At 44.9% G+C, this 23,711-nt stretch overlaps 2 protein-coding genes across 2 annotated transcripts in view; one reads left to right on the forward strand and one right to left on the reverse strand.

Annotated features, from left to right (window-relative positions):
• MTERF3 (mitochondrial transcription termination factor 3) overlaps positions 1–23,711 on the reverse strand; it is a 65,174-nt gene that overhangs the window by 6,138 nt on the left and 35,325 nt on the right. Inside the window, exons 5-6 of the mRNA XM_068237695.1 lie at positions 11,991–12,138; positions 1,413–1,484 (exon numbers count right to left, since the gene is read on the reverse strand). Of these exons, the coding sequence (XP_068093796.1) occupies positions 1,413–1,484; positions 11,991–12,138 (220 nt within the window). The remainder of the gene's footprint in view (positions 1–1,412; positions 1,485–11,990; positions 12,139–23,711) is intronic.
• PTDSS1 (phosphatidylserine synthase 1) overlaps positions 12,018–23,711 on the forward strand; it is a 128,516-nt gene continuing 116,822 nt past the window's right edge. Inside the window, exon 1 of the mRNA XM_068237693.1 lies at positions 12,018–12,128. The gene's annotated coding sequence lies outside the window, so the exon portion shown is untranslated. The remainder of the gene's footprint in view (positions 12,129–23,711) is intronic.

Genomic DNA, 23,711 nt, shown 5'->3' on the forward strand with positions numbered 1-23,711 from the left:
GGTGGACCTCTAGTGTTTGACCTCCAGCTTTTGCCACACGACACAGGGAGGAGGAGTTCGGCAGCATGGAGAAAAGACGGCGGGGGTGGGGGGTTTGAGTTGCGCCGGTGGACAGGTGAGAGTTAGCTCTGCCGCCAACGTCAGTCAAATTGAACGCCACTAATGACGCACTCCCGCCTAACTTTAGATCAAGCTAAATGTTCCCAGTGTTGGAGGAGTATACATGGTCCCCAAAAAGTATTTTGCCTTTTAGTTATGCAAATGTTAGGTTCCAGGTCAGGGACTTTTTTTCTGAATGTAACTTATACCATTAACTATAGTATAACATGCAATAACAGGATGGGGGATGAGGTGACCAGTCTCCTTGCCAAAGCCACAGCTCTCTACTGACTGACAGTCAATAGAGAACAGTGGACCTCTACCGCCTGCTAGGGGCTGAGTTCAGACTGAGCAAGAGGGAGGATGAAAGGAGCAGCAATGGAAGTCTGCAGCAACAATGAACTGCTGGATTAGATCCTTTACATTTTGTGTTGTGGTGTGTGTATAATTTTTTTCTTTTTATTTCAGCTGAATTTTCATAAGGGAGCTGATCATAATAAAAAAAAAAAAAAAAAAACAGCTATAGAGAAAATGTATACTGAAAAGTATGTAAAGATTAATAAACTTTAATCAATAAACAGTACATGTGTATTTTTTTCTACAAAATGTTTAGAGTTATGCTAGGTACATACCATACCATTTTCTGTTAGATTTTCAGTTAGATTTACCGGTCAGTTAGATTTTTTCCAACATGTTGGAAAAAATCTATCAGGCAGGTAAATCTAACTGAAAATGGTATGGTGTGTACCTAGCAGCCCTTGATGAATTGATGCCATGCTAGGACCCACCATACAACTTTCTGTTAGATTTACCTGCCAGATGGATTTTTTCATGTTGGAAAAAATCTAACTGACCGATAAATCTAACAGAAATTTGTTACACATGTACTCTTACAACAAAGTTAATTGATCTGTACATACTTTTCAGTATACATTTTCTCTATAGCTGTTTTTTTTTTAATTATGACCAGATCCCTTATGAAAATTCAGCTGAAATAAAAAGAAAAAAAAATCATTCTGGCAGGTAAATCGAACAGAAAATTGTATGTTGTGTATCTAGCGTAATATAGTGTGAATAGAGATAATCATTTTCAGTTGTAAAATCTCCTCAAGAATGGATTCATGGAGGGGGACATAATCAATTTGTAAATCTGTGATTGGCTAGTCAGTCATGTAATCGTATCCCTATCCTTTTTGCTTCCTGTTTAAGCTACAACAGTATGTAGAAATAAAACATGATCACATGACCCAAACCATCCAATCTAGTACTCACAAATCAATACATAGAAAGAGAGGTCATGAACAAAATGTTACCTTCAGATTTTCCTTTATGGGCTCAAGACTTCCAGTGACCATTCTGGGGAGACGAGTTACCAAATCACGTGTCTATAATAAATAGATCAATATAATAACAATAATGATAGCAATACAATGTGCATAACTGTGTTTAAAGGGAACCTAAACTGAGAAGGATATGGATTTTTCCTTTTAAAATAATACCAGTGGCCCAACTCTCCTGCGTCTCTAATACTTTTAGCCACAGACCCTCAACAAGCATGCAGATCAGGTGACTGAAGTCAGACTGGATTAGCTGCATGCTTGTTTCAGGTGTGTGATTCAGTTACTGCTGCAACCAAAGAGATCAGCAGGACTGACAAGTAGAGATGTGGCGAACTGTTCGCCAGGCGAACATCTCTGGGGCTTTTACTACTTCCGGGTCGCACTGACCTGGAGTAGTACGCCTCCGCTGCCCGGTGGAGCGCGTCCTAGATCACGCTCCTGTTGCCGGGCACTCTCTGCGCATGAGCGTGACGTCGTTTATGACATCACGCTCATGCGCAGAAAGTGCCTGGCAACAGGAGCGCGATCTAGGACGCACTCCGCCGGGCAGCGCAGGCGTACTACTCCGGGTCAGTGCGACCCGGAAGTAGTAAAAGCCCCAGGGATTTGGAGATGTTCGCCGGCGTAGGGTTCGGGAACCGTTCGCCACATCTCTACTGACAAGAAACTGGCATTGTTTCAAAGGAAACATCCATATCCCTCTAAGTTAAGGTTCCCTTTAATGGAAACATACAGTATAAGCTATGCTATTGACGTATACCCTATGCAGTAGAATCCCTTTATAGTAGACTTCAAGGGACTGAGAAAAGTAGTTTACTATATCAGAAGTTTGCTATATCATTTCTGTGTGACCTGGATGATACTGTAGTGTGCAGCCATGCACAAGCAAGTCACAGATAACAGGCAGTTCCCTCAGTTATCAGGCAGCAGCTTACACAGGAAGCATATGTCTCACCAGCTGGTGCTTTTGTGATAATCCAGGCAGGCCCAGAGTAGTGTGCAGATAGTAAGCAGGTTACAAGTGGCTGCCTGCCCACCCACTAACCACAGCTCATGGGTCTCCGACTGATGTATGACGCATGTGCCCGCCCACTTTCTACTATAGCTATGTACTGAATACCACAGGAAACCGCCAAGAAACATGTTTACTATAACAGAAGTTGTATTATCTCTGGGTTTACTATACCAGGTGTTACTCCCATATAATTATAATGGTGATTGGCCAGGAACTTGGATATTTAGTTTACTATACCGAAATGATTACTATATCAGAGTTTACCATAACAAGATTATACTGAATAGTCCCTGAAAAGCAGGCATCACAAAGGTCACCTATTGTACCTCTCAATGTGTCTAGGGCTTCATGTGTGCAATCAGGAGGACCCCCTCCCCTAAACTCAACTACATATGAGATCTGGGGTGCTGCTAAGGTTTTTGTGGCCCTTCCCCTCCATCCTAGTCAGAAGCCCCTTCCCTCATAATGATAGGTAGTCAAAGAGCCACCACCACAAAGAGCATTGGTGTCAGTGGGAGTATGTAGCTTCCCGCTGCCCCTACATCCCCAAAGCTCACAGAACTGAGATCAGAGGTGACCCAAAGAGAGGATAGGAGAGCAAAGAAATCCAGCTGCGCACTTAAAATGCAAGACATGAGCAATGACCTCACTTCTGCATCTGAAGTGTACTCCATGATCACCACACCACTATCTCCTCTGTTCATGTTGCCGCTGTTCTGGGGTCTGTGTGTAAGTGATGGGGAGGTAACAGCGGCCATACAAGTCCCAGACCGGGCAGCCCTGGCAGCATGAAAGGCCCCTGCTGTGCATCTGCTTGAATTGCCTGGGCCAAGCAGCGCTCCTGTAACAGATTACAAGCTCAGGTCACCCATCCACTCTCCTCCAAAAAGGCAGAGAAAATAAATCTTGGTTTATAGTCAGATGCCACCATAAATATGAGAACAGGGTCATTTCTGGCAAAAAGTGAAACAAGCTGCACCACTCTGCTTAAAGGTGGGGCCAGCAGCCCCATTTGTGTCGGGAATACAATGATAGCACAAGTTAAAGAGGAACTGTAACCAAGGATTGAACTTCATCCCAATCAGTAGCTGATACCCCCTTTCTCATGAGAAATCTTTACCTTTTCTCTAATAGATCATCAGGGACGTCTGTATGGCTGATATTGTGGTGAAACCCCGCCCACAGTGTGATGTCATGACCATGGTCCTGACAGTTTGCCATCTGTGAACCTCGTTGCATTGTGGGAAATTACGTCTTTTTCCAACTGCTAAGCAAGCAATATCTCCCTCTGTGCGCATAGAACTCTCAATAGCGAACATTCCATACAGATCACCCGGATTTTTAGATTAGTCAGTGTTAGCCCACTGTAAAATCTTTCATCTACCTAATTTACATGAAATGTATCTCTGGTGGCGACATCTTTAGTTCTGCTAGGCATTCTGTGCACAATGTTTGTCACTGAGAATTCTATGCACCTATGGACTACTAGGGAGTGCTTGCTTGGCAGTTGGAAACAGCCATTATTTCCCACAATCCAACGAGGTTCACAGACAGCAAACTGTCAGGACCATAGCTGTGACATCACACTGTGGGAGGAGTTTTGCCACAATATCAGCCACACAGACCCCTCTGATGATCTATTCGAGAAAAAGGGTACACATTTTTGTAGGAATGGTGGTATCAGCTAATGATTGGGAAGAAGTTCAATCCTGGGTCACAGTTCCTCATTAAAAGATCTACTACTAGCTTATCAGTGCCAGATGACAGGGCATCTTCAGAGGTATTCTAGACTCCGTGTCTCTGAAGTCAGTTATGTTGGAGGCATAAGGGGGACCTGTGTTATAATTTAAGTAGGCCTCAGTTATTTGGACTGAGTTAGTCAAAAAAGGCTTGATGAGCAGACCTGCCCTTTAAGGGGATTTTCTCTTAGAGAGAAAATCTGCAGTTCTGTCAGCAGAACTAGAACATACCAGGAAGCTGTTCTATGGACAAGGCCGCAGGTCTCCCTGACCTGGGCATGGAACAATAAACATCAGCCATGTTTTGTAAATATCCACATTCCTGCATGTATGTCAAATGTCTCATTGATTATTAATCGAGTAGGTGTGTATGATGACACCATGAGTGGGTCCACCAATAGTCTGATTTAGGGGATGGCGAAGATGATGTCATATTTAACTCTTTCCTAGTCGGTATTAAAACCAAGGGGGGCGATCAGAGCTCTTTCTGCTTCTTACTTTCGCACTAGCTCGCAAGGCTGACTGGGACCTCTAAGTATGTTCTTCCTTTCTGTAATCTGATATAATGTATGCTGTACATAGGTAGTCTAGATTTAACATAGAGTAGATACAAGAAGACCTGGGTACCTTCAGCAGGAAGGTACTCACGCAGCTGTAACGCAACATGGAAATCTGCTTTGCCAGGATATGATGAACTGTAGTTATCTGTATTTCTGTTTCTTGAATAAATAACGTCAACTTTGAAGAAGCCTGAGAAAGTCTATCTCCTGCTTGCTGTGTGGAGAGTCAAGTGATCTCACAGTCTGTGAGACGCAAATGTAAGAAGTTAATGGTGTCGAAGCAAGGTGATATAGAACAGGTTCTAACAGTGGTGCTGAAACCCTTCACTGCCTAGCTAAAGCAGCAGACAGGGGCCAGGGGCCGAAGAAGTTTTCAAGATATTCCACAGCAAAACAAGCGGAATAGACGCGGACTGTAAAGCTTATCAAGCTGATACTGATAAGTGGTGTGGGGTGTGTGCGGGAGCCAAGCACACGGCTGCAATTCGAGGATATCAGCGGCGAAACTCTTGGACGTTACACTGTAACTGCATGTGCACACAGTTACAAGCCTAAACCTGGGTCGGAAGGAACCCTCCGAGGCTACGGCTGCTCGCAACTGCCGCTGGAGATCGATCCACTGTGGGGGAAGGTGGATGCCCCCTCTGACGTTCCGGAGTCCACAGACGTTTCGCGGAGGGAAAAAAGTTGCGGAATGCTGATGAATTGCGAAGAGTCTGCAGATCAGGCACGTATGATTTACGTTGTTATATTGCATTATCTTTATTGTACAAAGAGAGGATAATGTGTTCTGTGTTTTGTGTTAATTGCAGCGTGGAGGCTGCGGGCTTCTCATCTCTCCCGTGCGTGGTGGGAGGGGTGAGGATAGGAGCAGCTCTGATGTAAATACATAGTGCTGTTTTCAGAGTTTATGTGCTTTGAATTTTCTCTTAGGATCCAATGTTCCTGTGTTGCATACTTACGTAGTGGTAATATACGGTTTAGAATGTGGTTACATCCACAGTTGTCGCAGGCATGTTTTGTTTCGCGGGTCAGATGTTGATTGGGTTTTTTTTTTCCTCTCTCTTTCTCCTCTTGTTCCCTTTTTTTGTCTGTCTTTTGCTCTCATTTTACAGAGAAGATCTGGGAAATGGGCCAGAGGTGTGTGGGGGGATCCCCCGCAGCAGGAGATAAGCCAGCGGTGTTTCAGTCTGTTAGTACTGGATGGGAGGGAGAGGGGATAGACAGGAGCGTAGTGGAAAAGTGTAGTGAGAGGAGCAAGCTTATCTCGTTCCAGTCAGAGCTGCTTTAAATGTCTGCATATGTTTAATGTTGTTTAGTCAGCTAGGGCTGATAAATGTTCGTCTCAGAAGTACTAGCTGTTAATGTGGCTTAGAGTTCACAGCACGCTCTAGTGGGTCTGAGCTCTGTCTGTGTTAAAGCAGATAGTTGTGAAGAGAGAGAGCTTTCCAGGTTCCTGGGTGATTCTGAGGTAGAATTGGGACAAAGTTTCTCCGGTTTTGAAGACAGTGTGTGTGGCGGAATTTTTTTGGCACTATGTATCGATGCTATGTGTAATTATGCATAAAATGTTGTTCTGTGTGAATTTGTTTTTTCTCCTAATGTTTATAGGATTAAGTGGTTGCTACAGGAGATTGATAGCAGCCATCTTAGCTGGCAGTCCAGGACTCAAAATGGCGGCAGTGGAGAGGGCCCGCCCCCAAGAGTCATGGCTCCCACACGTCATGGCAGGGGGGAGGAGGGGCTGGGGGATCCACGTCACGTCAGGCTGTGCTCGCGGCTCCGGGCAGAGCAGCTGAAAGGGAGGGGGGTAGAAATACAGAGACATTCTACTGAGTGTCTCGGTTCTCAAAGTATTTCCCCAGAAGTTTTTCCCTGGGTTCATGGAAAGGAATGCCAGAATATGTGCACCAAGCTATTACTGTAAGACTAGCATGGTCACGGATAGGAAATGTTTCCCAGCTAGGTGCAGGGAGACAATGAACAGCGCAGATCAGGAATGGGTCTGTACTGAGTTGCTTATGGGATTATTCCTGTAAGTGGGGCACCTTAATGGGTGTTGCAGCATGAGTTCCCAACAGTGCAGCAAGGGGGTGCCGGAGTTGGAAAAAAAGGGAAGTTGACCAATCCGGGTTTCAGTCGCCGCTGCTGCAGAGCAGTAACGTTTTTTTCCGGTTTTTGTCGTGGACAGGGCCAGAGCTTGACTAAGAGGTCTATGCTGGGCTGGGGCTGTTTTTTGCACGTTTTTTTCTCGTCCACTGATTGGTCAAATATGTTTTTTCCAGCTCCTATCAATTGTAGCACAAAGAACAAGAACTGACAGCAGTTCATGGGGCAATTATACAAATTAAAAGAATTGCCATGTACAGAGTGACAGTGTATCGGTACGGTGTTTGCCATATGACTACCTACCACGTGGGCATTCAGGGATCTGCATACAGGCATGTGACGTTGGTATGCTTAGCCCTGCACCCTGTGTAGTTTAAGTGTTAAGTGCTCCTTCCTACAGGGAGGCAGCCATTTTTTTGTAGTTTAGGTAGTGGCACGGCAAACATTGATCAGAGGGTACAACACACAGAACTTCTAGCAGAGCTGATATCGCGATGAAGTTCTAGATAAGTTAATGCGAAAATGAGTAAGAGCATTGTAGGCTCACCTGCAAAGCAGCAACAGGTGTGGCATCCGTAATCTGTGCATGCGACGGCCGCGCATGGACAGATAGGGGGGGATGTGGAAGGAGCTGCAATGAGGTGAGAGCTTCCAGAGGTGAAGTCCGCGGGAGCATATTTTAAACAGGTAAGTACTGAGGATAGTACTGAGGTAGGGGGGTGAAGTTTAACTCCAATCTACCAAAAAGAGTAAACAGAGTTCATGAGATGAGAACCATAAAGCAACGAGATCAATTACGATATATATTGATCAATTTAAAGTGTACAGAGTACAAGCCGCAGGGCGAATCCCAAATCATTAATAAGAATTGATTTGTTTGTATTTTGATTTCAGGAGTTGGGCAATATGGAATCGAGACAGCTGCAGTCCTGGCAGCAAAGATGGAGATGTCAGTCGGATAAGCGAAAGGTTCCAGATGCCAATCTAAGTTTGGAGAAACACGAGATTCCTGAAATTGGAAAGAGACTAAAACACGAGATTCCTGAAATTGGAAAGAGACTAAAACACGAGATTCCTAAGATCGGAAAACGTCTAAAAAAACTGACTGAGCAAAGCATAGTGCAAATTGCTAATGTTTTTCTTTCCCAAGGTGGTGCTTTTATAATGAAGAGTACCGTGCTGATGGTGATCCTAGGTTGCCGTTTCGTCCTAGGAGAACGAAGAGAGGACATTCTCATGTATAATAAGGGGTTAATGAGAATGCAAGGCCCAAGCATGTTCATGTTTGGTGACAAAGGTACTAATCCTTTCACACCTCCCTCCGCTTGGCACAGATGGACCATGCAGGGACGGAGGAAAAGAGCACTTGTGCCAGGAGAAAACAAATTTCATGGCACAAGGTGGGTGAAAGGTCTGAAGGGTCAGGTGTGCGGGCAGTGGGAATTGAATGGCAGTGTAAATCTGCTATTGAATGCCACACTCCCAGAATCGATGCACCGATCCAACGAGTTGTTAAAAGGTACAGTGCAGTACAATGGGTACATGCAAAAGGTGGAGTGTGTGATTCAGGGGTACCTTGTCTTGGTTATGCAGAGTGAGATGGTTCCAGATTGGAGAGGAACGAGCAGGAGGCGTCAATTCTCTTACCAGAGAGACGCAGGGGACAACATCACACTCTGGAGCTACCAACAGAGAGTGCCTCTGAAACAACTATACACACGTAAAGGCTGGAAAGCCGAGGGTTGGTGGTTCTCGAAACAAGAAGTAAAAATCGAGATCAAGCCACATTTCCAGGTGACAAAGAGGGTGGGGAGAGCGGTCCCGGGGGAGGGAAAGCCAACACAGGGAACCCCATTCACACCACACGGGTCACAACAGGGGACGATATTACACAGTCCATATGCAGCCGCTTATCCTCATGCTAGTTGGGTAAGTGAAGAGGTACTCTTAATTGAAAGATTGCAGAGAGTACAGTCTTCCTGACCTCAGGTACATATTGTGCCTCAGGACATAAGGGGGGGGGAAGAGGTCCAATCAGGACAGTTGGGGGCATATTTTGTCAGGGAGATGCTTAAAGATCCTGTGCAACTGAGATTGGACAAGGGGAGGCATATCGATTTTTCTGGAGAAGGATCTTTTGCATGGAAGCTTCAAGATGTTTGGGTGAACAAATGGAAACGGTGCAACATTCCTTTAGGCAGCTCCACTTCCTTAGTTCCCACCTCAACACATGTCTTACACCAGGACCTGAGAGGTCAAACTTTTTTGGTGCTAGACGGGGAGGTGAAACGAGTAGAGGTGTCCTCATGCGGGCAATTCTCACAGAGGTACCTGTGTTTGCCGGGGCAAGTCAAATTTAGTGAAGAAGCCTGCAGGCTTAATAACGCAGAATGCGAGGCTACCATTCAAAAGATCCACCCTGAAGCCAAACCGATAGTTCCGGTGGCTGAAGGAAAGGTTTGGTTTTTTCACATAAGGTCTAATGATACATTCAAGGTATATTCTCATAATTGTTCCGATAAGGGGGAGTTTCCAAGGCGAACATATTGGGTGAGCGGAGATCCCATATGGATCCAGTCATCCAGGTTTGATGACGTTGTTTCTCAAATTGTTAAGAGAACTCTAAAGTTCAAAGTTTCACGTGAAGTTCCCATCCTGAAAGAGAACATGACATGGGACAAAGGGGAACAGGTTTTGACCCAAGACGACCACACTTTGTTACAAAGGTTAACCAAACAGTACACGAAGTTAGAGGTAAGATTTCACCATGATCCAGGTGATCTTAAAGAGGTTGAACACAAATAAGCAGGTGAGTTCCAGTCTGACCTGGTGGAAAAGGTTTCCGGTGATGTTCCAGGGACACTCGGACTGGGCCTCTGCGGTTCCAAAGTTCTTTCTACACCCACTGGTCGTCTGGATGGGGATGACAACTTTAGGCATCATTATCCAGGTGAGGTTGCGTGTTAAAATTACGTAAAACAAATTAACCTGGTCCAGAGATTGGTGCCTCATAAACAATCTCATGAACCAATATTTTTAAATTAAGGGATATACAGGGTTACGGGTATAGGTTTAGTAGTACCGGTGATGGAGTTGATTGTATAAAGGCATTCTTTTAGAAGGCACCTGGCACTGCTCCATTGAGAAACAAACACACAAGTTTCACTTTTCTGTGGTCATGCAAGTTTGTGAGTGATACGCAAGTGACGCAAATGCTGAGCATGTGGTATAGAGGGACTTAGAAGTAGGGCCTCCCCAGAGAGCCTGGTTACAGGAAGACCAAGAGGTCGTGCTCTCTCTCTTCAAGGGGTAACCGCCTAGAGCAGAGAAGTTGTGTGAGCACGAACATCGAAAAGTGAAACATAAAGAAAGAAACCAGGTACGGTTAGGTTCAGAAGCTGGGATCTGCGGGTCAAGCCTTTTTAGGGGGGATTGTTATAATTTAAGTAGGTCTCAGTTATTTGGACTGAGTTAGTCAAAAAAAAGGCTTGATGAGCAGACCTGCCCTTTAAGGGGATTTTCTCTTAGAGAGAAAATCTGCAGTTCTGTCAGCAGAACTAGAACATACCAGGAAGCTGTTCTATGGACAAGGCCGCAGGTCTCCCTGACCTGGGCATGGAACAATAAACATCAGCCATGTTTTGTAAATATCCACATTCCTGCATGTATGTCAAATGTCTCATTGATTATTAATCGAGTAGGTGTGTATGATGACACCACGAGTGGGTCCACCAATAGTCTGATTTAGGGGATGGCGAAGATGATGTCATATTTAACTCTTTCCTAGTCGGTATTAAAACCAAGGGGGGCGATCAGAGCTCTTTCTGCTTCTTACTTTCGCACTAGCTCGCAAGGCTGACTGGGACCTCTAAGTATGTTCTTCCTTTCTGTAATCTGATATAATGTATGCTGTACATAGGTAGTCTAGATTTAACATAGAGTAGATACAAGAAGACCTGGGTACCTTCAGCAGGAAGGTACTCACGCAGCTGTAACGCAACATGGAAATCTGCTTTGCCAGGATATGATGAACTGTAGTTATCTGTATTTCTGTTTCTTGAATAAATAACGTAAACTTTGAAGAAGCCTGAGAAAGTCTATCTCCTGCTTGCTGTGTGGAGAGTCAAGTGATCTCACAGTCTGTGAGACGCAAATGTAAGAAGTTAATGGTGTCGAAGCAAGGTGATATAGAACAGGTTCTAACAACCTGCACAGTATTAGAGCAACTGAACAGTGTACAGTCAAATATATACCATAATCCCTGTACTCAGGAGCTCAGGCTGCCACCTTCAGCGTCTCACAAAGTAACAGGACACCTCAGAGACGCTATGATGTGCTTCCTTATCCCTGAAACAACGGTCGCTGCTTTCTCCTTTGGTTCAGCCCCTCCATGATGCCAGCCACTAATCTGGATGTAAGGGCCGCAGCAGCTGGATGCTTCTTTGACCCCCACATTATCTTGACCAGCCCTGCCGAATGGTGCCCAGGAGTCGGGACCCACCACAGAAATTAACACTACTGCACCTTTCGAACTGGAACACCTTGGCCAGCACTGCCAGATGTCAGCATTCAGGATCCTCAGCAGCATCTGCCATCATCGCAGGTTTCTTTCATGAAGAACTGAGCCATCACTGCTAAACCTTCACCTCCCTGTCTCTCTAACACTCCCCCCCCCCCTCCCGATGTCTCCTTAGGGGTAACAGATGATTGCCAAGTGTGACTGGTGGTGCCGTAGTATGGCAGCCTTGGCTCTTGTCTTTTGGACATTTCCCCTCCTTACACTCACCATCCAATCCCCCCCCCCCCCTTCTGGAACCTGTATGAGCCAAAACCAATTCCAGGTAAACTCCTTTGTACTTGTCGAAATAAATGATTGTGTTTCTAGAAAACCGCACATACAGGTCAGATGTAAATGATGCTGTGTGGGATTACTTTAAAAACTGTAAAAGTAACAGGAAATTACTGGTAGCAAATGCAGCAGCCATAATGACTGAACTTGCAAAATTCCATATACATGCCGAGAGTTTACTAAATAATGATTGGCACTAGGTGGCGCTAAGAGCCTTACTAGCAAGACTAACACAGGAAAAGCAAATATCACAAGTGTCTTATGCTGACACATGCTTACATTCTCTGCACTGAGCCCAAGCTGTTGCTGGAAGAAGCCCAGGCGATTGTCCAGCCTTTCCACGGAGAAGTTCAGCAGATAGGGGGCCTTGAAGACCATCAGAGCGACGGCTTTCTTGCTGAACTTCTTTGACCTCAGGTAAGCCACCCTATGGGAATAAAATGAAGATGGGATAAACATGAAGTATCAAAGCACACAATATGATATCTGTACCTGTAAAGCAAAAGAATGTGAGGACTTCAAAACAACATAAAACACACCATTATCTGTGCCATGTAATAATCACAACAGTGGAGCTGACTTATCAGAACAATCGCAATAAAAAGCGCAGCAAAAGAGGAGCAGTCCACCCACAGGGTTCAGCTGCAGAGGTGTGTACAGATGCTCATCAATTGTCTGTCGAAACAAGATAGTATCGGGTGACAGTTTAGGAGTGATCACTGCACAGATGCGCTGCTGTGGTCAATGGAGAGGAGACAATTGGAAGACTTATTTAATGTTCTGGTCAATGTGAAATAAAAGGAGGAGAAGTGAACTTTTACTGCCTCGGGAGTATCAAAGTGCTGCCCTTGCTAGCTTGTTACCACTTGATGCCATACAGTTACGAGGCTGCGATTCTCTGCTGCTCCTGCTGCTCTTTCTGCTGCTCCTCCTCCTGCTTCCGGAGGAAACCCACGCAGACACGGGGAGAACATACAAACTCCCTGCCAGGGGCGTAGCTAGAAATGACTGGGCCCCATAGCAAAACATTTTAATGTCCCCTCCCCCCCACGACCTTCCAACCCCATGGACCTCGGACCTCCCACCCAAACATTCCTCCAGGACCCTCCACCCCAACATTCCCACACCCCTCTAAGTCCAGTATAAGTAGCCAGGTCTATAGGTGTCCCCAGAATAGGTGGCCAGGGGTATAGATGTCCCCAGAACAGGTAGCCAGGGGGAGAGATGTCCCCAGAACAGGTAGCCAGGGGTATATGTGCCCAGTATATGTAGGCAGGGGTACAGGGCTGGTTCTAGACTGGCACATATCAGGGGGCAGTCAAAAATGGGTAGGGAGAAGCATGTTCGAGGAAATGTAAAAAAAAATGGGCGTGGCCATGAGGTCATGTGGGTGGGGCTAACTAATGTAGTTATACTAGCTAATGTAGTTACATAAAAAAAAAATATGAAGTAAATGCACATAATGACAGACAGCGTTTCCCCAGTAAATGCATGTAATGAGAGACAGCGTTTCCCCACTAAATGCACACAAGAGACAGCGTTTCACCAGTAAATGCATGTAATGACAGACAACCTTTCACCAGTAAATGCACGTAATGAGAGACAGTGTTTCCCCAGTAAGTGCACATAATAAGAGACAGCTTTTCACCAGTAAATGCACACAAGAGACAGCTTTTCACCAGTAAATGCACATAATAAGAGACAGCTTTTCACCAGTAAATGCACATAATGACAAACAGCCAGTGTCCCCAGTATAAGTAGCCAGGGATATATGTGCCCAGTATATGTAGCCAGAGGTATATGTCCCCAGTATATGTAGGGAGGGGTATAGGTGCCCAGTATATGTAGCCAGAGGTATATGTCCCCAGTATATATAGGCAGTGGTATATGTCCCCAGTATATGTAGTCATGGGTATATGTGCCCAGTATATGTAGTTAGGGGTATATGTGCCCAGTATATGTAGTTAGGGGTATATGTGCCCAGTATATGTAGTCAGGGGTATATGTGCCCAGTATATGTAGTCAGGGGTATATGTGCCCAGTATATGTAGTCAGAGGTATATGTGCCCAGTATATGTAGTCAGGGGTATATGTGCCCAGTATATGTAGTCAGGGGTATATGTGCCCAGTGTATGTAGTCAGGGGTATATGTGCCCAGTGTATGTAGTCAGGGGTTTATGTGCCCAGTATATGTAGCCAGAGGTATATGTCCCCAGTATATGTAGCCAGAGGTATATGTCCCCAGTATATGTAGGCAGGGGTATATGTGCCCAGTATATGTAGTTAGGGGTATATGTGCCCAGTATATGTAGTTAGGGGTATATGTGCCCAGTATATGTAGTCAGGGGTATATGTGCCCAGTATATGTAGTCAGGGGTATATGTGCCCAGTGTATGTAGTCAGGGGTATATATGCCCAGCATATGTAGCCAGAGGTATATGTCCCCAGTATATGTAGCCAGAGGTATATGTCCCCAGTATATGTAGTCAGGGGTATATGTGCCCAGTATATGTAGTTAGGGGTATATGTGCCCAGTATATGTAGTCAGGGGTATATGTGTCCAGTATATGTAGTCAGGGGTATATGTGCCCAGTATATGTAGTCAGGGGTATATGTGCCCAGTGTATGTAGTCAGGGGTATATGTGCCCAGTATATGTAGTCAGGGGTATATGTGCCCAGTGTATGTAGTCAGGGGTATATATGCCCAGTATATGTAGCCAGAGGTATATGTCCCCAGTATATGTAGCCAGAGGTATATGTCCCCAGTATATGTAGGCAGGGGTATATGTGCCCAGTATGGCCTCAATTCACTAAGCTTATCTTCTGTCTTTAATAACTCTTCTGAGCTGTTTCTACAGTTATCACCATGGAGATAAATGTAGAAACAGCTCAGAAGAGTTATTAAAGACAGGAGATAAGCTTAGTGAATTGAGCCAGGGGTATATGTGCCCAGTATATGTAGCCAGAGGTATATGTCCCCAGTATATGTAGGGAGGGGTATAGGTGCCCAGTATATGTAGCCAGAGGTATATGTCCCCAGTATATATAGGCAGTGGTATATGTCCCCAGTATATGTAGTCACGGGTATATGTGCCCAGTATATGTAGTTAGGGGTATATGTGCCCAGTATATGTAGTCAGGGGTATATGTGCCCAGTATATGTAGTCAGGGGTATATGTGCCCAGTATATGTAGTCAGGGGTATATGTGCCCAGTATATGTAGTCAGGGGTATATGTGCCCAGTATATGTAGTCAGGGGTATATGTGCCCAGTATATGTAGTCAGGGGTATATGTGCCCAGTATATGTAGTCAGGGGTATATGTGCCCAGTGTATGTAGTCAGGGGTATATGTGCCCAGTGTATGTAGTCAGGGGTTTATGTGCCCAGTATATGTAGCCAGAGGTATATGTCCCCAGTATATGTAGCCAGAGGTATATGTCCCCAGTATATGTAGGCAGGGGTATATGTGCCCAGTATATGTAGTTAGGGGTATATGTGCCCAGTATATGTAGTCAGGGGTATATGTGCCCAGTATATGTAGTCAGGGGTATATGTGCCCAGTATATGTAGTCAGGGGTATATATGCCCAGTATATGTAGCCAGAGGTATATGTCCCCAGTATATGTAGCCAGAGGTATATGTCCCCAGTATATGTAGTCAGGGGTATATGTGCCCAGTATATGTAGTCAGGGGTATATGTGCCCAGTATATGTAGTCAGGGGTATATGTGTCCAGTATATGTAGTCAGGGGTATATGTGCCCAGTATATGTAGTCAGGGGTATATGTGCCCAGTGTATGTAGTCAGGGGTATATATGCCCAGTATATGTAGCCAGAGGTATATGTCCCCAGTATATGTAGGCAGGGGTATATGTGCCCAGTATGGCCTCAATTCACTAAGCTTATCTTCTGTCTTTAATAACTCTTCTGAGCTGTTTCTACAGTTATCACCATGGAGATAAATGTAGAAACAGCTCAGAAGAGTTATTAAAGACAGGAGATAAGCTTAGTGAATTGAGGCCTATATGTAGCCAGGGGTATATGTGCCCAGTATATGTAGCCAGAGGTATATGTGCCCAGTATATGTAGCCAGACGTATATCTCCCCAGTATATGTAGTCAGGGTTATATGTGCCCAGTATATGTAGTCAGGGTTATATGTGCCCAGTATATGTAGCCAGAGGTATATGTGCCCAGTATATGTAGCCAGAGGTATGTCCCCAGTATAAGTAGTCAGGGGTATATGTGCCCAGTATATGTAGTCAGGGGTATATGTAATGTGCTCAGCTCCATGGTGATAACTGTAGAAACAGCTCAGAAGAGTTATTAAAGACAGGAGATAAGCTTAGTGAATTGAGGCCTATATGTAGCCAGGGGTATATGTGCCCAGTATATGTAGCCAGAGGTATATGTGCCCAGTATATGTTGCCAGACGTATATCTCCCCAGTATATGTAGTCAGGGTTATATGTGCCCAGTATATGTAGTCAGGGTTATATGTGCCCAGTATATGTAGTCAGGGTTATATGTGCCCAGTATATGTAGTCAGGGTTATATGTGCCCAGTACATGTAGTCAGGGTTATATGTGCCCAGTATATGTAGTCAGGGTTATATGTGCCCAGTATATGTAGCCATGGGGAATATGTGCCCAGTATATGTAGTCAGGGGTATATGTGCCCAGTATATGTAGGCAGGGGTATAGGTGTCCCCAGTATATGTAGGCAGGGGTATATGTGCCCAGTATATGTAGCCAGGGGTATATGTGCCGAGTATATGTAGTCAGGGGTATATGTGCCTAGTATATGTAGCCAGGGTTATATGTGCCCAGTATATGTAGCCAGGGGTATATGTGCCCAGTATATGTAGCCTGGGGTATATGTGCCTAGTATATGTAGCCAGGGTTATATGTGCCCAGTATATGTAGTTGGAGGTATATGTCCCCAGAATAGGTTGCCAGGTCAGGTGTCCCCCCAGCAGGAGGGGAGCAGCGCAGAGAAGAGGGAGAGCTATGGGGTCAGCCGAAAAGGGGGGCCATCTCCCCCCCCCCCTTTCCTCACCTTAGGGCTCTCCCTCCCCTCCAGAAGTAAGTGGTGTGCGGGTGGCTGGCAGAGGGGCGGAACTTACCTCCGTCTCGTCGCAGGCACGGGATGATTTGCCGCTAGTCTGGTCTGATCCAGACCAGAGCAGCGGCACCAGAACTTCCGGCGCTCGAGCGAGACGGAGGTAAGTTCCGCCCCTCTGCCAGCCACCCGCACAGCACTTACTTCTGGAGGGGAGAGCGAGCAAGGGAGGAAGAGCCCTAAGGTGAGGGAAGGGGGGGGGGGGGAGATGGCCCCCCCTTCTCTGCCGCTGATCCCACAGCTCTCCCTCCACCGCGCTGCTCTCCTCCTGCTCAGAGGGGCCCGTTGGCAACACTGCTGCGGGCCCCCTGTGACGTAGGGCTCGGGCGGGCCCCATAGCAACGGCTATGGTTGCTATGGCAATTGCTATGCCCCTGCTCCCTGCAGATAGTCCCCTAGCTGGGATTCAAACTGGGGACCCAGTGCTGCAAGGTGAGAGTGCTATCCATTCTGTCACTGTGCCGCCCACCAGACAGCAATGCATGCTGGGGCTGGGCGTGGCCTTGCTGCATGCGTTATTCAACTGGTCAAAGAGGTCCAAATACTTTCGGCTTGCATGCGCGGTTTAATTTAAAGCGGACCAGAACTCAGAACTCCCTCTCTGCTCTAAAAGATATGCAACAGCATAATAACCGGGGCTCAGCCACACTATAAGCGCTTTTCTGAGCGCATTGTGATTGATTAGTGCTTTCTGATTGCTTCCTAAAAATCGCTCCCATTCACTTTACAATCACGTACGCAAAAAATCGTGGCGATTTTTACACGATTTTAATGACAGTGAATGGGAGCGATTTTTAAAAAGCACTCAGAAATCAATCAATCACAAAGGCTCAGAAATGCGCTTATAATGTAAATGACCCCTTAAAGAAAAACATTTCTTTTGTTACAGCTGATACAAATCCTGAAATAAATCTGCATTGTACCTACTTCCTGCTTTCATGGAAGCAGACAAAGGGTTAACATTCTGTGTTTACAAATTAGCTGCTCTGCCTTGGCAGCCAGCTGACACAGCTCAGAGATCAAATTACAACTTGTGATTAGTCACCGATGAGGGGGAAGTAGACAAGCTAAATACATACAGGGTGCATTTCCAGGTTTTCCTTCTGACCTGTGCAAGAGTTCAGGTCCACTTTTAATGCATGCATCTTGGACCTGGGCAAATCACACTCCCAGCCAATTGGCTCAATTCCAAAATTTGCACTAAATTTGCACGCAAGATGGATTTATTTGCAATGCTAATACACTGTATTATGGAGAGGAGAAAGGGACACGTGTTTTTCCAAGTGCAGAAGATGGGAGGTTACTCTACAGACCTCAAAATAAACGCGCGTTGAGAGCCAAGACACTAGAGGGTGCGGTCAAGATCAGACACGAAGGCAGTGCTGTCCTCTTCTTTACAGATAATCACAAGAAGCAACAACAGTGGAGGAGATCAACATTTTCAGAAATGAGCTTTTAGATGTGCTAAGATGAAGCGTGTGTGGAATCACCTTTATGAGGAAAACTCACCCAAGTGAAGTAAGAAGAATATGGAGGTTGCCATATATATTTCCTTTTAAACAATACCAGTTGCCTGGCTATCCTGCTGGTCTATTTGGCCGCAGTAGTGTCTGAATAACACCATAGACAAACATGTAGCTAATCTTGTCAAATCTGACAATGTCAGAAACACCTGATCTGCTGCATGCTTGTTCAGGGTCTATGGCTAAAGGTATTAGAGGCAGAGGATAAGCCGGACTGCCAGGTAACTGGTATTGCTTAAAAAGTAATACATTTGGTACCCTCCATATCCCTCTCGTTTAAGTTGTCCTTTAACTGAGTTCCAGTACACTGCATTAGTGAGGTTTGGTGCACTTTATGGCCCCTTTTACACTCGGGATGGTCCGTCGGGTTGCGTCGCACAAAACTGCTCAAGGGCTGTGAAGTCGATACAAAAATCATCTGACTCATTTTATGAAACCACCGACTCCAGGTACCCAAAATTACTCAGACTCCTTAGTCTAACACCGTATTTTCCTGACCATAAGGCGCACCTAGGTTAAGAGGACAAAAACCAGGGGAAAAAAATATACAGGTCCTTCTCAAAAAATTAGCATATTGTAATAAAGTTCATTATTTTCTGTAATGTACTGATAAACATTAGCCTTTTATATATTTTAGATTCATTACACACAACTGAAGTAGTTCAAGCCTTTTATTGTTTTAATATTGATGATTTTGGCATACAGCTCATGAAAACCCCAAATTCCTCATCTCAAAAAATTAGCATATCATGAAAAGGTTCTCTAAACGAGCTATTAACCTAATCACCTGAATCAACTAATTAACTCTAAACACCTTCAAAAGATTCCTGAGGCTTTAAAAACTCCTCGCCTGGTTCATTACTCAAAACCGCAATCATGGGTAAGACTGACGACCTGACAGCTGTCCAGAAGGCCATCATTGACACCCTCAAGCAAAAGGGTAAGACACAGAAAGAAATTTCTGAACGAATAGGCTGTTCCCAGAGTGCTGTATCAAGGCACCTCAGTGGGAAGTCTGTGGGAAGGAAAAAGTGTGGCAGAAAACGCTGCACAACGAGAAGAGGTGACCGGACCCTGAGGAAGATTGTAGAGAAGGACCGATTCCAGACCTTGGGGGACCTGCAGAAGCAGTGGACTGAGTCTGGAGTAGAAACATCCAGAGCCACTGTGTACAGGCATGTGCAGGAAATGGGCTACAGGTGCCGCATTCCCCAGGTCAAGCCACTTTTGAACCAGAAACAGTGGAAGAAGCGCCTGACCTGGGCTACAGAGAAGCAGCACTGGACTGTTGCTCAGTGGTCCAAAGTACTTTTTTCGGATGAAAGCAACTTTTGCATGTCATTCGGAAATCAAGGTGCCAGAGTCTGGAGGAAGACTGGGGAGTGGGAAATGCCAAAATGCCTGAAGTCCAGTGTCAAGTACCCACAGTCAGTGATGCAGGGCCGGGCCGAGGCATAGGCTGGAGAGGCTCCAGCCTCAGGGCGCAGTGTAGGAGGGGGCGCAGAATTAATTCAGCTGTCATTCCTAATTGTGTATTAAGCAGAAAGAAATAAGAAAAGGGGATACATAGCAGTGACTGCAAGCCAGATAACTAGATATTAAGGTGTTGGGGAGGTTGTGGGCCCTGTGGCCCTCTTAGTCTAATAGCAATCAGTGTGTGACGGCTGGGGTGGGAGGGATGGAGGGGTGCACTTTGGTGTCTCAGCCTTGGGTGCTGGAGGACCTTGTCCCTGCTCTGCAGTGATGGTCTGGGGTGCCATGTCAGCTGCTGGTGTTGGTCCACTGTGTTTTATCAAGGGTAGGGTCAATGCAGCTAGCTATCAGGAGATTTTGGAGCACTTCATGCTTCCATCTGCTGAAAAGCTTTATGGAGATGAAGATTTCATTTTTTAGCACGACCTGGCACCTGCTCACAGTGCCAAAACCACTGGTAAATGGTTTACTGACCATGGTATTACTGTGCTCAATTGGCCTGCCAACTCTCCTGACCTGAACCCCATAGAGAATCTGTGGGATATTGTGAAGAGAGAGTTGAGAGACGCAAGACCCAACACTCTGGATGAGCTTAAGGCCGCTATCGAAGTATCCTGGGCCTCCATAACACCTGAGCAGTGCCACAGGCTGATTGCCTCCATGCTACGCCGCATTGAAGCAGTCATTTCTGCAAAAGGATTCCCGACCAAGTATTGAGTGCATAACTTAACATAATTATTTGAAGGTTGACTTTTTTTGTTTTAAAAACACTTTTCTTTTATTGGTCGGATGAAATTAATTTTGGGTTTTCATGAGCTGTATGCCAAAATTATCAATATTAAAACAATAAAAGGCTTGAACTACTTCAGTTGTGTGTAATGAATCTAAATATATGAAAGTCGAATGTTTATCAGTACATTACAGAAAATAATGTACTTTATCACAATATACAAATTTTTTTGAGAAGGACCTGTATACTAAACCTGGTGCATCCATGGTGGGGGGGCATCTTGTGGATTAAGCCCCCTTTGTACCTCATGCCCCCTTGTACCTCTTGTGTCTCCATGTGTCCTCCTCTATGCCCCTTTGTGTCCCACTGTGTCTTCCGTGTCCTCCTCTGCATGGGCACAGTACAGGGAGTCCCCGACATTGTGGTGTTTGGAGGTTCATATTGGCAGGCATTCACAAGTCAGGAAATCCGGACTATAAGACACAGTGACTTTTCCCCCCCACTTTTAGGAAGAAAAAGTAAGTCTTCTTGTCCAAAGAATACAGTACTTCCCAGGGCTGTGGAGTTCATACTAAAAATCACCCGACTCCTCAAATTAATGAAACCACCGACTCCAACTCCAGGTACCTAAAATTGCTCCGACTCCTCAACTCCCACTCCACAGCCCTGATACCGTCGCAGAAGTAGTGATCGGGGCTATCACACCGAACACTGTGCCAGTATTGCAAAGGGTCCCAAGTTTCATTTGCGTTCGGTGCAGACAGTAACCCCGGAATTGAGGCATACTTTCAAAGCAAAGTATCCCTCACTGAATTGGTTGCACCGCAACTATAACACTCTGTGCGACTTGTCGGAAGCGGTGCAGTGCAATGGTTAAGGATTGCACTGTACCAAGCGTAAAAGGGGCCATAGGCTTGGAATGGATTTTGGGTCTGTTTGAAATACCATTTAATGACTAGCTGCAGACTGAAGTTTATTGCACGCTATCAGGACAGCCCATGTCTCTTCATTCGGCATGATGAAATACAGAAATGAGATTTCTCATGCCTTACACACTTAGGAGTAGGACTGGGCACTTAGTAGGACATTTTTTTTTTATTACCTTAAAGTTTTTTGTCCTGGAAAAGCTGGCTGACATATTCATCGTCACTCTATATGGATCTGACGGAGGACCTCTCTGTGGGAAATCTGGGTTTCTTTCCAAATCCAAAACGAAGATATGTGATCGCTTTGGCTGATTTACAGTCATTGTTGTCTGAGGGTGGTGGCCTGGACAGGGGGGGGGGGGTGGAAATCAGACCTGCTGGCCCGTCAATATCGGGCCTGCAGGTCTGTCGGCCCCCGCCCATGTCAGGATCGGCATTGGATATTTTCCAAAAGCAGGTGCTGAGGGAGACTAAGGCCCTGATATACCCTCAAGATAAATGGAATCTATCTTCTACAGAATGGCGAGCCTTGAAATGGTTAAAGTCTCGCCAGGGCTTGACTGTCAAGAAAGCGGACAAAGGCGGCAACATTATTGTTATGTCTACTGTTAAATTACATCAAAGAGGCCATGCGACAGCTGGGGGACACTGACACTTACCTTAGATTAGAGGGGGATCTCACCTATCACTACCAAAATCAATTAAAGAGACTCCGTAACAAAAATTGCATCCTGTTTTTTATCATCCTACAAGTTCCAAAAGCTATTCTAATGTGTTCTGGCTAACTGCAGCACTTTATACTATCACTGTCTCTGTAATAAATCAATGTATCTTTCCCCTGTCAGACTTGTCGGCCTGTGTCTGGAAGGCTGCCAAGTTCTTCAGTGTTGTGGTTCTGCTATGAACTCACCCTTCCAGGCCCCTCTCTGCACACTGCCTGTGTGTTATTTAGATTAGAGCAGCTTCTCTCTTCTCTCATCTTTTACTAGCTGGATAAATCGTCCTCTGAGCTGGCTGGGCTTTCACATACTGAGGAATTACAAACAAGGGCAAAGCTGTTTGCAGGAAGAAAAGAGCAGCCTGAAACTTCAGTGCATGAGAACAGGGGGAAAGAAACACACAAATGATCTCTTGAGATTCAAAAGGAATGCTGTATACAGCCTGCTTGTGTATGGATGTATTTTCTATGTGTGGACATACTGTACATAAACCTACTTCCTGTTTTGGTGGCCATTTTGTTTGTTTACAAACAAACTTTTTAAAACGGTTTTTAACCACTTCAGGATCACAGGTTTTCTTCCCTTAAAACCAAAACAACTTTTACATTTCAGCGCTCCTCCCATTCATTCACTGATAACTTTATTGCTACTCATCACATGTGAATGATCTATAGCTTGTTTTTTTCGCCACAAATTAGGCTTTTCAAGGGTGATATTTTATTTTAGTAATAATGTTATTCTCTATGCATTTTAAAGAGAAAAAAGAGAAAAAAATGAAAAGATACACTATTTCTATATTTCCAACCACTGTAGTTTTAAAATAGACAAAGATACCATAGATAAAACCAACACATTTTATCCGCCCACTTGTCCCGGTTATCACAACATTTAAATAATGTTCCTAGTACAATGTATGGCGACAATATATTATTTGGAAATAAAGGCACATTTTTTCAGTTTTCTGTTTTCTGTTTTTTCATTGTCAACTATCAGTAATTAAAAGCCCTTATCTGTAAAAGTAACAGTAATATACCATCATGGCATACATATTTAAAAAGCTGAGTGACTAAGGTAGCTATTTATGTATTGTATTTTCAATTATGTCACTTGTGGGTTTTTTTACAAGCGTTTTATTTTGGTGCCGAGTATATGAAAATAACAATTTTATTGCTTTTCATTCAGTTTCTTGCTAAAGAAAATTCACATGACATAGGTTTCAGTTGTCAAATATCCCAAATTATATTCTCTCGCTTGTCACGGTTAAAATGATACCCTATATACATCATCAGATAGCTTCTTGGGCACACCGCACACTGATAACCACAAGTAGCACCATTGGATTTTTGAAGGCGATTTTTTGCAACAAAAGTAATACAGTCATTCTTTTTTGGCAAAGCCCCTGGTGTCTCAGAACATTCAGTACAGGTCATAAACCAAACCATTCTGAAAACTAGAGACCTAGGCCTACTCAGATAAACATATTTTGTAACATTTGGATTCATGCCCTTT

This window comes from Hyperolius riggenbachi, chromosome 5 (assembly GCF_040937935.1).
Source record: "Hyperolius riggenbachi isolate aHypRig1 chromosome 5, aHypRig1.pri, whole genome shotgun sequence".
Lineage (NCBI taxonomy): Eukaryota > Metazoa > Chordata > Amphibia > Anura > Hyperoliidae > Hyperolius > Hyperolius riggenbachi.